This window comes from Balaenoptera acutorostrata, chromosome 18 (genome assembly GCF_949987535.1).
Source record: "Balaenoptera acutorostrata chromosome 18, mBalAcu1.1, whole genome shotgun sequence".
Lineage (NCBI taxonomy): Eukaryota > Metazoa > Chordata > Mammalia > Artiodactyla > Balaenopteridae > Balaenoptera > Balaenoptera acutorostrata.
This window is the reverse complement of record NC_080081.1, coordinates 34457107-34472925: the sequence shown is the minus strand read 5'-3', so window position 1 is coordinate 34472925 and position 15819 is coordinate 34457107. Positions and strand designations below refer to the sequence as shown.

The following is a 15819-nucleotide window of genomic DNA, read 5'->3' as shown; positions in this document are numbered from 1 at the left end:
TTTAGACACTTCAATATGTTTATAAGCACAAAAATATAAGACAAATTAAATACACAGTGAGTTTTCCAGTTTAGTAAGTTGTCTTTGACAGCTTTCACTCAAGTCACGTACATTTAAACGTGCAAAAGAATCCCAGCTTGATATCCTGGATCAACTCCAAGCTAATATGAATCAGAAAGAAACAGGGCCACACCTTTAACAAAGTTCAGTCATTGGACATTTCTACATCCAATTTAGAAAAACCCACATGCAAATTTTTCTTAAATGAGTGAATTAGAATCCTCTTATCTTATAAAATAAATCCAAATCAGAACACACAAGAAACTTAAAATGCACCTGGCTCAAGGTCTCTGATTTTGGATCATGTAGTGATTTGCATCATTCTCTATATATGATTATATGGACATAATACTTATAAAATAAACATGTACATTTAAATTGGACAGGTATCTGTAATAGACACACTCTTAAAAGATTCTCAAAAACCTTCCCAAAGTAAATAGGTGCATCAATATAAAATGATCCACCACCTAATCTAATAATAACTAATTACTAGACTGAATATAATAACTAACTACTAGATCAAATATAAATATACTATCCTTGGTGTTCCTGCTTTCCAAAGAAATAATTTGATAAGCTAACCTCACTATTCTAATTGAGTCACTTCTATACTGTGACATATTCTAAAAAGCAAATATCAGCAATTAAAAGTTATTTAAAGGACAGCTACTGTAGCAAAAAAAAATTACTTTTGATTGGAAATACTTCTGACAAATTGAGGAGAAGGAAAGTAAAGGAATTTGAGGACAATGTGGGCTCACAGAGCCACTGGTATGCCTGACATATATGTATCTGTGCAGATCAGAGCCTTTGATAGTCCACTCATCTAAGCTTTTAAGTCAGGTTTTCTTCATTAAAAAATAAATTATTGAGCATAACAAATATAATGGAAAAGAGGCTCCTTAATGCAGTCTCTAAGTCTGAAAATATAAATATAAATGTATTTTTAATGTATTCTTAACTGAATTTTTAGCTGCAGCATTCACACACACACACACACACACACACACACACACACACGACTGACCAATCACAGTGCAGTAACTCAGTAAAGAGAATGGCACATGCTGCCACATGCTAAGGTCATTCTATTCTCATAACAATTCAAACATAAAATGATAAAACTTTATCTTAAATACATGTTAAAATATCCAAATTGTTAATATCAATTTTTTTTTCACATTTTTTGGTCATTTTAAAGGTATATAAATTGATGTGATCTCTTTTTTTTTTCCCTTGGTGAACAATCTGAAAATGAAATCCTGGAAAGATTAAATTCAGGCAAAGTTGAACTTTTCTAAAGAATCAAGTAATGAAAACCTTAAAACCAAAATGTTTAGTGAAATCTAGAAGACTCACCTGTACCTATTTAGAAGGCATATTTCAAACTAATTTCTTCAGACAAAGATTCAAAGGGAGACAGCTTACAACCTGTGAGAGTTTCATTTCTTATTATATTTTGCAATACATGTGTTCTATGTTGCTAATACAATGCAATTTAAATGATTATTTTACTTGATTAACAGAGGCAACTGTATGAAACAATTTAGTAAAATAACTTGGAAAGATAAAATAATACTAATTGACAGTCAAAGCACAAATTGTTCCTAAAATAACAACTACTTGGTTGCACATTAAGCTACAAATGCTACTTACATTCCAAAAACAAAACAGCAAATGAGAAACAATAAAGCATATTATGTTTTTGTATGCTAGTGAATCACACATGGTAAATCACCAAAGAGAAGGGTGATTTATGCTCAAATCCAGCCAAGACTTTAATCAATATTGGGTGTCACATCTCAGAAGGTTGGGGAAGGTAGTGAGGCAAAAAGAGAGTGGCGAATATTGGTCTCAATAATTTATACGCAACTTCCGTGAAATGTGGTAGATTAAACAAAAAAAAAAACCCAGCAGATTTAGACTAAATGAAGTTTAAAAAGTCTGCCTTAAATGCAAATACAAAAATTTGATGCAAGAAAACTGACAAGAAAAAAATAAGCCTGCCTTGTAGTTTATTCTACATAATATTTGAAGCATCACAAAATAAAATATTATATGTGCAAATCAAATTAAGTGTCTCAGGGCATTAACCGTGGAGTTCAGAAAGTACACCATCTTCATCCTCATAACTATGTGCACTTTGTAACAATAATGATTATGATATCATTGGAGACTAACTCCAAGGGAAAAAAAAAAAACAGGTTTGAAAGATATTATCCAAATAACTCGAGAATTTGTATCTTGCAATATAATGTGATTAAACAAGGTAAATCCAAGGTCAGCATATTCTTAGATTTTATTTACGTATTAGTTATTAAACTGCAATTTACTAACATTTAAAAAGTATGCAGAGATAAGTGATGGAACCAAAAAACTTTCACATTTTAGCCCCTACTCTTCTAATTATGCCATATTCTTCTTGAAATGTTATACGACAAGACATCAGGCTTTACAGGAGCCATTAATAGACTGTAATACAAAAACTTCAAAAGCATAGTCTCTCTTCATTTGAAGTAAGTTTTGAATTTCTCTGTGCCAAGTATCATAATTATCTGTGAGAAGGGAGTCTGTATTGTGTTGAAACTTTCTACATCGAGGCATAAATGCATAAGTCCGTGCCATTGAATAGCATGCAACAGAGGAAATGTTAAATAAATATGCCATTTTTATTTAAAAAAAACTTCTGACAAAAAAAGAGCCAAGAATTGGAAAATATTTTATACTTCTTATACTAAAACTGCATTCATATATTACCACTGGACAAAAAAAGACATGTAGTCTCTCAATTTGCTGTCAATAGATGGTACTGACTTTTAAGACAAAAGAATACTGTTTGTGAATATATGTATATTTATATAAAATGTCTGATAAAACTAACTGGAATCTTTTCAAGTTAAAAACTCCATAAATCTAGGGCTACGTAGGACCCAAATCACAAGCTGGTTTGGAGGATCCTGAGACAAAATCAACTTCTGGCAGTGCTCAAAAAAAAAAAAATCATCATTTTAGATGACAAAATAGAACAGAGTCACTTTTTATTACCTGAATTCACAGAAAATTGAATGCTAACCCAAATCTACAAACAAGCAACTGACTCAGAGACTTGACCATGTACATAATTACTTTTCTTTTTTTGTTGTTGTTTAATGGTTACCAGTTAATTAAGTGACCTCTGTTGCAACAGCCAAGTTCATGCAACTAATGTTTAGTTTAAAAATAATAATTAGAGGAAACTGATCAAGGTCAGACTTTGTCCTCTGACAACTTTTAAATATATTTCCTTATATTTTCTTTCATGCTTTGAGACCCCTATTTTATTTAGCTTTACTATCAAGGAGGTGACAGTCTCTGTTTCATCTCCTTGTGGTAATGACAGATGGCTTCAACATTTATTCTAGTTTTCATAGATAGCACACTGATGCAAGAGCCCCAAGCAAATTAAATCCACTCCGAGGTTTGTTACTAACTTACTGAGCCACTTTGAGCAAGTTTATGAACGCTTCTTTTCCTTAACATCAAAAATTTTGGTTCCTCAGATTCTCTGGTATCTAAATACTCTTAAGAGACATAATTAAATACATGTTCTGTAAAAAGCTGAGAGTGCTAAGATTTAATGTTTCTTGCACACTATGTACATATTATTTTATATAGTTTGCCTTTCTGCACAGTTCCTCTTATCTTTTGCGTAAATTATTCCTTTAGATAGTCTCTTAAGTAGCCAGAGGAGAAAGAAACCATAATGAAAGAAATCAATATATATAGATGAATGAAAAAGGATCTTAATAGTAAGGGCATAAACTGGACTTGAATGAAAAGGGTAATTTTTGTTTTGTAAATTCAAGATAAAAATATTTTAGGTATTGTTTCCAACGTTGAGAAATAAGACAGTAATACTTGTAATTATCACTAAAAAATAATGCATCACAATGCAAACAGTATATTTTAGTGAGAGGGAGTTCAATGATAAGTTTTCTATTTTCTTAGTCAGTGGCAGAATTAGGGAAACCTAGGCAGATATCTACAACTACACATCTTCTTCAGTATTTGCATGTGTTTAGGTTTGAGAAAGTCTTGTAGTTGATAAAAGATCAAAATGCAATAGTAAATCAACAAACTTACCACATTTAACTTTAACCTGAAATAGAGTTTTGGAATAACACATTTAATTGTAAAGTATTAAAACGAGGTGATTGAAATATAATTAGAGTACTGATGAGATATTTTTGAAGGGATAAACAGTTTTACTGGATTTAACTTATCTTGGCTCTGAAAGTTTTAACTCCAGAGCCTTTGTTAAAGGGAAAAAATATTTTAAAATTCTTTCCTAATAACTTTAAGAATATTCTCCAACCCTACGGTGAGGACTTCAATTCCAAAACCTGAAAATTCCAAATTTTCAGAAATTTCTGGAAAAAAAAAAACCCACAAAACATCAAGAGAATAATTGTAAGAGGTGTAACACTACCTGCTTTAAATTGATTATAACGTTGCAGTCTCTGAAGGGAGTTTTCTCCACCAATTTTTTTGCGTGTTATGTGAAATGGCCATTAATTATCTAGTACAGTGTGTGCTGTAAGAAACACACAAAGAAGATTCAAGAGAAGAGTGGTTTGGTTACTAAGAAAAACAGCGCTTCACCAATCTACTGGATAGGTAGGCAATTTTACCACAATCATATCTGAGCTGGCTTCAAATTTCGACTAGCATTCTTTATAACAACTCCGCAACAATTTTCTGCCCTGATTCTACTTGTTTTAACAGTAGATTTTTTGCAAATATGTTATCTTCTGTACACGCAAGGACTCCAATTATCTCCGTAAATGACGTTTAGTGATCAAGATTCCCCCTCAATCTTTACTGCCACCTGTCCAGACTCTTGGGCACGCGTGCGCGTACACACACGCGGGCGCTCAGCATTCACCCAAAAATAGTAGAAATGAAGGTTCAAAACCCAGATATACACCCATGGCCCGATGCAAAGATGGCAAATAAACACGGAAAAGAGTTTCTGACTAGATCAGGGTAAGACATTTACTGGGTTGGAGTTCGAGTCTTTTTCCTCTTCCAGTCTTCCGGGGGCACTAGCCAGAAGTCTTCTCCCAAGGAAGAAATAGCTAGGGGCTTTTCTACCCCGGTTTCCTTCTGGTCTAGTCCTGCGCCTCTTTCCTTGCCGCCTCTGTTTCCCTAGCTCTACCAGGGGCACACACCCCAAAGGAGTAAAACTCCGCTCCTTCTCCCGATCTTTAAACTTATTTGGAGGGTACCGAAGTCGCTGCACACATTTTGCGCGCAGTTCCCACGCGCTCACTTCTAGACTCCAACTTTCCCTACTCTCTTTCACCCGGCATCTCTGAACTTTCCCCTCTGCAGCCAACGATGGGGACAAGACGGAACCGTGAGAGCGGGTTGAATGATCACTTCTACCCCGAAACTGACAAGTTACCCTACTCCCGCCCCCTCTCGGTAGATCCTCCCCCAGTGAGCGTTCATTAGCATAAAACTGGTCGGGCCGGGCTCCGGGTCCCGTGGCCTCTATAGAGTTCCCGCGCTTTGCCGGGCTGGGGAAGCCATGGCACCGGTCTTCAGGTCCACAGAGCATGCCAGTGCAAAACCTGCACCTGCTCATTGCGTGAGCTACTAACCCTTAACAAAAACAAAAACAAAACAAAAAACAAAAAAAAAAAAAAAGAAAGAAAGAAAGAAAAGAAAAGGGGAAAAAAAGGAAAAGAAAAAAAGAACAGTTTGGAGAGAGAGCAAGCTGTGGTCTTCCTTCCCCAGCTCTCCGGTTCAGCTTCCAAGAGTCTCAGGCACCCGGTCACCTCCCCCTACGAAAGGAACCCTGCCGGTCCCCTCGCGTCTGCCCCGGGGCAAACGTACCCCTTTATCTTCTTTGCACACGCACACGCTCACACGCGGACACACGCACAGATGCGCGCACACACAGCCCCCTCCCCTCCGCGGGCTTGCCCTCGGGGCTTCGGAGCTGAACTCGCTTTGGGTCCCCCGGGATTGCGCCGGCCTCTCGGCCTCTGGGGCCGTCCCCCTCCCGACCTCCAAGTGACCCACTCTCAAGGCTACCTCGAGGGGCCCTCACCCGGAGCGCGTCTTCCCGCTCCTCGAACCCTGCCGAGCAGGGTCACGACCTCCCTCCGCCCCCGGGATGCCGCCTGGCGCCTCCGAGCAGCCAGGCCAGTGCCCCGCGCCTGGCGGTGGAACCCGGGTCCGAGGGAGCGCGCACACGGGCGGCCGCGCTGAGAGGGGTCCCCTGACTCCGGCGCGGCCCAGGAAGGGCGCTGTGGCCCCTGGAAAGGCACCGTCCTCCTCCTTCCCGGCCCCTCTGCCCGGAGGCTTGGGGTTCTCGCGTGCCACAGCAGCTGCGCCCCCGCGCCCGGGCCAGCAAGGGGCGGACCCGGCCGGAAGAGCGCGATCTGGGCAGGGTGAGGTGCCAACTTCTCAGAGGGTCGGGAGCGGCCGGCGAGCCCCGAGGAAAGAGAGGAGAGGGCCGCGCTCGCCGGAGCGCGCGGCTCGCGGGCGCGCGGAGCGAGCGGCGCCCTGAAGGGAGCGAGGGAAGGGCGAGGAGACCGGTGGGAAGGGACCACGGGCGGCGGAGGCGGCCCCCCGTTCTTTACCTTGCGTTGGTGCAGTCATTGTAGAGGGTCTCGAAGTCCTTCCTGGAGATGAGTTTGCAGCGGTTCACTCCGGGCTGGATGGCGCCCAGTCCCCTCAGGATGCGAACCTGTTCCACATTGCACACCACGGGCGTGATCTCCAGCCGCTTCAGCTTGGTGTAGACGGTGTGCAAGCCCCCCACCAAGTGCTTCAGGAACAGGTCGAAAGCCTGGGGCAGGCAGATCAGCTCGCAGCCCTCCACCGTGAAGGAAGCCACTTTGGCCCCCCTCAGATCCACCATTTTGCACTCATTATTCTGGGGGGTGTTTTCCACTGGGGACGGGGTCGAGTACACGGGTTTCCCGGGGAGGGGCCCGCAGCTGCTGCTACTGCTGCTGCTGCTGCTGCTGCTACTGCTGCTGCTGCTGCTACTGCTGCTGCTGCCGCTGCTGCCCGCGCTCGCGTTGATGGGGGTGCTGGAGGCGCCGCCGCCGCCAGCGCTAATGCCGCCGCCGCCGCCGCCGCCGCCGCCACCGCCGCCGCTGGCGGTCGCCAGGCTGGGGTTGGGGTTGCAGTTGCTGCCGCCGCCTCCGTTGCCCGCGCTGCCGCCGCCGCCTCCGCTGCCGCCGCCGGTGGAGGTGACTGTGGCCGCCGCCGCCGCCGCCGCCGCCGAAGCGATGGGCTCCGGCCGGAACAGAGTTGGCCCTGAGGACGCCGGGGGCCCGATGGACGGAGCCGGAGACGAGGTCGCCGAGGAGGTGGAGGTGGTGGTGCCGGAGGAGGAAGCAGACGTGGAGATCGGGGGTTGAGTGGGGACCAGCTGGGTCGGAGGGATCAAAGCCGCCGGCACTGCCATGGTCACATATAAGGGGAAACAGAAGGAGGAGAAGCGAGGGGAAAAGTTGCCACACGCCCCGGGGAGGGCAAGGGGGAAAAGGGGGGCGGGGGGGAGAAGGAGCTAGGGGGCCACAACAACAACTCTGAGAGAGAACGACAAGGAGAAAGGGAGAGAAGGGGGGAAAAAGGAGGTGAGGATAAGAAAGAGCGAGCGCAGGAGGGGCGAGCGCGAGAGGCGCTCTAGAGAGAAACGCACAAAAGTGTCCCGCAAGTCGAAATGCGAGTCCTCTCCGGGGGCTGGGATCGGGGGCTGGTTTGGAGAGGGGGGGCGGGGAGGGTGGGCTGTTGTTGTGTGGGTCCCGCTCTAGCACAAAGTTAAGGATGAAGGTGAAAAGGAGGAGATTTGAAGGACTTGGGTTCTCCCTGGCAAGTACATTGATCAAAGATTGAGAGGGGAATGACAGAGAGAAAATGAGCTGAAAAGTGCAGGCTGCCGGCTGGACGAGTTGTTGTTGTCACACGGTGCAGAGGGGAGGAGCTCCGGAAACTTGAAATACCCTTTGAAGCCGCAAAACCCTCACTCACTAGTATTAACCCAAATTATCCAACCAGGAACTCGGAGCAGGGACTCCGAGAGCGCGAGACCCAGGGAAAGCGAGGGAGCGAGGAAAGGAGGAGGGGAGGGGGAGGATAAGTAAGAAACTATGGGAGGGACAGAGAGGAAAAGCCGGGACATAGAAGTGGCGATCGGAAACAGGGATCATCGACTTCTTTCTTTTCTACTACCGTTAGACTGCATGTCTTAATATTCCATTTCGTCCGCGAAGACTTGTAATTTTTTCCAAAACCTTCTGAGCAATCGTCTGCCAACTTAAAGAGGAGCCAGAGCGCTCCGAGCTCTCCTTCGAGGATTTAGGATGTATCTCCGCTCGTTTTTTGCAATGAGATATAAATGAAAACACATCCTCTCCCTTCATGATAATTAAGAAATTATTCTGAGGAAAATCCATGTGGAAGCAAAGCGCATGTTTTCTGCATCTGATTATTTTATCTGTCGGTTCGATTATTTATTTGTTTAAAGATAGTGACAAATTCCAGGAGAGTTTTCAAGTTGTGGGGGAAAAGTCAGTCTGAAATCGCTTAAGAATCATGGAATGCTCTGCATTCAATCCCTCATTTCCTAATAGATTGTGGAAAGAAAGAAATGCTTGCCATGATGTGGATGGTTGAGAATAACTTCACTTTCGCCCCAAAGGCAGGTCAGAAATGCCAATCATACCGAGAGAATTCGAAGAGATAAGGCACCCTTGAAGATTTAGAAAGTGGGGGGAAAACAGCACACTAATTTTTCTTACCTAAAACTCTGTAATTAATTCACCTGTCTTGCACAGACGCCAACCATCCTCATATCGTTTAAAACCCAAGGCTAGTTGCTAATGTGTTAGGTAACTATATGTGTGTGTGTGTGTGTGTATACACACATCTACACCCACATATATTGTATTTGAAAAGTATCACTGTATTTTGGGAAAGTCCTTCTCAGTTTGTAGAAATATGTTTTGTAAATAATGAAAAGAACAAAAACAAAGCTCGCTAGTTGACTTGTAAAGGCAGAAAGGGTAGCTATGCTTAAAAACATTAGGCTGAGTTTAGACTCTCTTCCTCTTTGCCTTCCTCTCTGCTTTTCTTCCCTTTTCTAACTTGTTGCATGAAAGTACTATTTATTCAAGGATTTTTGACCAACCTGTGATTTGAGCATAGGTCAAGTCTGTTCTCTGTTTATATCTCTAGGAATCTTAAATAATTAGGCTTTAAACCTGTCTGCACATGTTCATTAACTTTACAAGATAGAAACAGTGCTTTAGCATTTGACAGATTTTAAAAATAAACTATTAGCATCAGGTTCACAGTGTAGTGTTGAAATTATTATCACATTTCTTTTTATCATTTTAATTCTTTAACCTTTTTTGAAGTTTAGTGTCAAAAGGTGCAGGAAATATTTATAGAGAAATATGGCACTATTGACTAATTAGTCTAAGTTTATACTAAACTTTTTGGGGCATAGCAGTTATATCAGGAGGCTTTCCTGGGTCATAAGAATTCAGAAAATTGATTGTTGCCAAAAAGTAGATTAACTTCTATGAGATAGCTAAAGTGTATACAGTTGTTTTGCCTAGTTAGCCAATGTAGTTTGATATAACCAGAAATAATTTATATTAATTTTCACTCCTCTTATCTGACTTCAGTTAAAAATAGGGATTGGATATATATCACATACATCAGAACACCTCTTTAAGTGTTTATGCCTGTTTTGGACAACATTACCTTTTAAAAAAAAAAAATGCCAGACAACTATGTTAATGAGTAGAGGTGAGGAAGAAGATATTAAGCCCTGAGAAACTAATTTTATTTTGGAATTGCATGCACGACTTTAATAAACTCTGCTCTAGTTTTTAAAATGCTAAACTAGTTTCTTCGTTTTAAATTCTAGACCCACAAATGGAAAAAATCAGAATTAAATGCCCCAGATCTGCTCTAAGCATTCTCGTTTCTCATATTTCCTTAAACTATCACTCACCTAATACCTGCCACACTCCGAAGCCACGGACAGGAAGTAATGATAGCTGACCAAGCCATAATCCCACCCAGCATCAAAGCAAAGTCCAAATTTTCTGCAGGGAACCCTGCATCTCCCAGCACGTGCTCCATTCAGAGGCAGGGCTTGGGGTGCCTTCCCCTAACTGAATGGGAGCTTCCTTCCCCTCACCCCCCATATCAGGTCTCTAAACCGTTTTTTAGGAACTACCACTTACCCCGGTGATCAAACAATAGGATTAGAAAAGGCACATAATGCAAATTAAAATATGTAGGAAAGAAAAGCGTGGAAAAATTCAAATTTCTTCATTCATTTTTATTTTTATTTTTTGGGAAATATTACCAGTGATTAAGGCAAATGGTATTTCATAACAGCAGATAAATCAACTGCACAGATTTCAAATTCCCACTCTTCCTATCACATCTTTAGGTTTCCAAGCTTTTGTCTTGTTTGTTTATTGTTTTACATCTCTGTTTGGTTCAGGTCCTCTCCTTCCATCTCCTCCTCTCCAACCTGCACTCAATTTGCATAAGCATAACTCAAAGTACTGTAACTGATATTAGAAAATTCTCCCTGTGTGTTGTGAAGACGTATTGTGCTAAAATCAATAAGACTGTTTAAAATTCAAAGACCTGCAAATTGTTCTGTTTGTCCTTTGATAGGGCCTATGCTGATTAAAATGCTACCAAGAAAGCTTAATTGCTGCACTAATTAAGAAGTCTTTAATTTCTTTCCTAGGATATCGTTTGAAGCTGAGCTTGTACCAGTTCAGGGAAGGTATTTTCTTCCCTCCCTCTGCCCCCTCCTGGCCCCTCCCTTCCCCTTCCCCCTCCTTCCGTGCCCCCGAAGACATCCCTGTGAATGGAACTAATAGAGAGAGTGGTCTCAGGGCTCACCATCTATTACTTAACAAAAATCGGCACAGGAGACAGAGTTCAGTGCAGTAGGAAATGCAGTTTTGAGAAGAGCTGTTAAGGTCGCAGGAGACAGTGAGAAAATACAGACTAGCTGTTGCAGCAAAAGTCCCGGTGAATACCTGGATAACAACAGACACTTTAGCCTGAAGATGAGGGCATCCTAATTGGTTAAAAGGGACAGTGACAAGGAAATGCTTCTGTTGAATCAGGGAAACATAAAAATATACTTTCAAAACCTGTGCTTTAAAAACGAAGAATAAATCTGTAGAAAGGTGGACTTAGAGTTGGGATTTGGTAAGTATCATTTTATTTTATGAGTATAAAACCATGAATTCTATGGGGATTCATTTTTGACCCTTTTTATAACCCAGGGAGGCATAGCACTGTATTACATCCATTCCATCCTTATCTATTGACCTATTTTATTCACTGATTTCTCAAGTGGGGAAACTGACTAAATGATTTCACAAAGCTTTCTCTGTAATCAATAGTCATTTTAAAGTTATATTCATGCTGCATTATAATTCTGGTAAATGACTGCAAAGCAGAGGATTGTAAGAAAGATACAAATATTGACAAAGCCAGGATAAGTCATGTCTTTAAATCTTTAGGGTTTCAATATAGCAATTGATATAATTAAGATTGAAAATGTGGATTTCATAGAATATTAAAAAAAAACTAAAATGTTCTAATAACTTAAAGGCAATACATATCTGAATGTTTCTCAAAAATCTCAAAATTTCCTGAAAGCTTTGAGTATCCTCTTTTTATAGCATCACTAAATGAAGCAGAAACAATTTGGGAATATGCAGAAAGGACAACAAGAAAAGGTTCCTTGCAATTTTATTCTTTTAATTTTTCCCCAAGTTCTATTAGAAGTATGAACAGAAAAATACAGATGTATACCTCAGATATATACTGAATTCCTTTCAGTGACAGGACAAGGAGATAACATGCTTAATAGATTCAAAGGGAGACTTACCATTCCGAGCACGACGTCACTCTAATTATGTTTACTCTAATTGAAAGCAAGGTTTTTTGGAATCTGAAATTACTTTCAGAATTCTTTTTTAAATAATGCAAGTGGATCAAATGTTGATCACAAGCATTTCAATCTTTCAAAATGTATTGGAAAATTAAATGAAAAGTGGAGTTTGGTACAAACAATGCCCCAGGGCAAAAAACAACTAACACTAGATTTTCCAGTCCAGCCATAACACAAATCAATTTGAGCACACTTCTATGGCCAGACTGCCAGATTGTTATGACTGCTAATTCACTCAATCAAAGAGTGCATTAGCACACCCGGCACAAATAGCTTTCACAATAGGGTGCACTTCTGAACAATTCTAAGATATATCACAACGGCGAAGTAAAGAGGAAGGTGATTTTTACATCTGCGTATTTACTAATGGACCTGTTTCCTTAATAGAAAAAAAAAAAAAGACAAACTTCAGGCGGAGGTTTATAAAGGAGCTCTCCAAGTTTGGCAAATCTAGAAAGATAACAGGGTACCAGTAGTTGACTGACTTTGTTAAACGTTTCTCAGGAGAGAGTCCAAAATTGATGTTTGCACTTCAGTAGTAAATCATTGAAGATGGAGAAATTATGCCAAGTAACTCTCTCAAGCCTTTTTAACTCAGACACACGGCCTCACCAATCAGCTCAGCAGATAAACCCTGACTACCTTAAGCAAAGACTTCCCTACTTTTACACTTTCTGTCTCTGCTCTCCCCACCTGGGGTTCCAACTTCTGACTTTTAGTGTCTCATTTCTGCAGTCTCCCTCTTTTCCAGCTCCTGTCCCTCCTCAAACAAGGAATAAGACTTTTATCTCAAGGATACATTCTCTAATCAGGTGCAGAGAGCTTGGTGATAAATTACCCAAAGGACAGAAGGTGGGGAGCTGAACACATTATAACTTGAAGCGCTCAAACTTTTTATTACAAATTGCCGTTCTTAATAAAGGAGTGGTCAAAATGGTCATAAGTAACTCTGACTTGTTTTCCAGCATGGAAATGCATGGACCATATATGTATGCTTACTGAACACATGTAGTAATCACCTATTCATGTTCACATTTACATAGATGTCAGAACCAAATGGCACAATTTGGCAGTACTTTTCCTCTCTCCCTAATCTTCTATCCTCACCCAGTTTTCTCCTGGTTCAAAATGAAGGTGACATGTTGGCCGAAAATACTTTGCTGGTTATGGAGCATACTGTAAGAAATCTCTAAACCCATGTCGGGGGAGAGAAAGGAGAATAGTTAGAGGAGCAAAGAGGAGAACAGTTACAAAGAAAAAAATCATCATGGAATGGTTTTCCTTACTCCAAACTGCATCATTCCTACAACAAGTAGTCAACTCTCCATGATAATTTGGTTATACTTTCCCATCACTACTTACTTCCAGTGTTAAGTATCCTAATTCCATCTGGGGGTTGGTATTAAGAGTTGCACAGGCAAATACTTGATTAAAAAAAAAAAAAACCACAGTGAGATCATTTTAGAGTTGGATCATAAAAGGAAGCAGCAAAAATAATGATATAAATTGAGATTAATTCCCTTCATCTCTTAAATGGTAAGAGGGATGGCAGACTGGATTGAAGGTCAAAAAGTCAGGCAGATATTTAAATCCCTAGTTTTCTAGAAACTATTGTACCTTCAATTGCACCTTTTCATGTATGGCATTTTCTAATTGTCATACTCCCTTCTTTTTAAATAGCCAAAAGCTCATTTTTCTCTAAAGAATATCAGCATTAAGATGTATGAATTGCTCAAGGGATACATAGTTGGGAACGGGGGTGGGGGGTGGAAAGAAGTCTTATGTAGTGTAAATGCATGTTTAATTTAAAACATAAATTATGGTGTGATTTTGCAATGTTAGGAGAAATGTATTAAACTTAATTATAAAAGTTTCTACTGATTCACTGTCTGCTTTTCTGTTTTTGTTTTAACTTATTATCTTGGTCTTTTTCCTTTCTCTTTGCTTTATTAAATAAAAGAAGAGGTCATTGTCCAACAAATAGCCTATAAAAATTGTTCTATTTGAAGTCAGAAATTTCAAGGATAGTTAAAAAAGAATAAACTGTTTATTTATTTATTGCCCTTCAGAACAAAGAGTTTTTTTTTTTTTAAGTTGAAAGAATAACAATTGCCACCTTCCAGCTCGAGATCTTGTATGTCAAGTTTCAGCCCAGAGCAAATTTTTACAACAAGTTATAAACCCCCTGTAACAGAGGGGGTTTATTATAATGGAAGTGCTGACACAACCTTAACTATAGCGTTGTAAACAACTATGCTATAATATCCATTAAGCAGAAAGAAAAATAAGCTGGCTGATCAATAATTTATACAAAGAGTACCAACTGCAGACATAATAACTGTAATGTTTGCAAAGCAATCTCTCCGCTCTCCAGGCTTAACAGTAAACGCAAACTAGCAATGCTGTTAATTTCCAACTCCTACAGATAAGAATACAAACAAATTACTTAAAATTATATTTTGCTCAACATTTAGCATGCCTCGATGGGATAAAATAAAATTTAATTATGATGCAACTTGTGCCGGATGCAAAGCTGTTTTGTTTTCCAGCACATTTTATTATGAAAGGACATTCATTTGGAACATCAATTATGGGGAAATAGTGTGTTTCAGTGAGTTGACTTGGGTCAGGCAGGCTCTTCTAAGAGTTATTCAGACATGGAAACAGATTGACACTGTTTAACTTCAAAGAAAGTTACAGGGTTTTACAGAGTCACAACCTGAAATACAATCCTGCAAGCTCTGATCCAAGTCAACTGTCAGTAAAAACACACCTTGTCATTAGAGTTCATGGGAAAAAGACATTGGTTTGGAAAATGTGGCCATGGTGAGCAACCAGTGAATCTTGGAGTGCTCAATTAATGGTAAGTCTCTTTTGCATGGGAGCTAGATGGGTCATTTCTACCTAATAAATGTAGAGCATAAAATGTGAGCATTATTTTCTTTTCTGGAAAATTTGAAAAATAGAATTTACTTTGAAAAATAGTATTCGTTACTGCTTTGCTTTTTATAGTGTTCACACAGGTGTGTCATGTTGATGTTTTTGTTTTTGTTGATGGGTTTTAAAGCAGGAAAAGAGGATTTGAAAGGAGTCGAAGAAGGGAATAGAGTTGAAAGATACCAAAGTGCTCACGATGTACATACTCGAGGTTGAACCAGACTGTACATTTCTGAGGTTCACACGGCCATCAGTCTTTTTGTCTGTTCATTTCCTGGGGGTGTGTGGAACCCAGTAGAATGAAGAGACTTTGCTATCAGAGTTGTGAAATGGTGTATTACCCTGTGAGCAATTGCACTTAGAAAGGAACCAGTAATTTATATGAGAAGTGTTTAAGATTGCCTGCTCACGCAGTGATCCATGCCAGGTCGGTTCCAGTAATGCCAGAAAACAAAAGGAGGTGCACATCCCTGGGAAAGAGACACCTTATATGCCTTAAGAGCTCGTGAGGGGAAGCACTAAAATGCCATTTTCTCAAATGAACTGGTCATTACCATTTAAAATCCTGAGGGCTGTGAGACTGGGGAGGAGAGAAAGAATTTTTCTTTTGATTTAACGGGGCTCTGAAGTCCTAGTTTTTAAGGGGAAGGTATTTTGTTGTGATTGTCTCAGACCTATGCTTTAGCAAAGGTTAAATCCTGAGACGGAGACGCATTTTTGAACAACAGAATGGAAAATGATGGACACAACTGCTCTGAGAATGTACCTGGCCATCTAAAAAAATAGCACAAATGAACTTATTTACAAAACAG

General features: G+C 40.4%; 1 protein-coding gene across 1 annotated transcript in view; it reads right to left on the bottom strand.

Annotated features, from left to right (window-relative positions):
* Positions 1 to 7807, bottom strand: part of DACH1 (dachshund family transcription factor 1) — a 411296-nt gene extending 403489 nt beyond the window's left edge. Inside the window, exon 1 of the mRNA XM_007186196.2 lies at positions 6696 to 7807. Coding sequence (XP_007186258.2) covers positions 6696 to 7531 — 836 coding nt within the window. The 5' untranslated portion in view covers positions 7532 to 7807. The remainder of the gene's footprint in view (positions 1 to 6695) is intronic.
* Positions 7808 to 15819: the final 8012 nt, after the last annotated feature.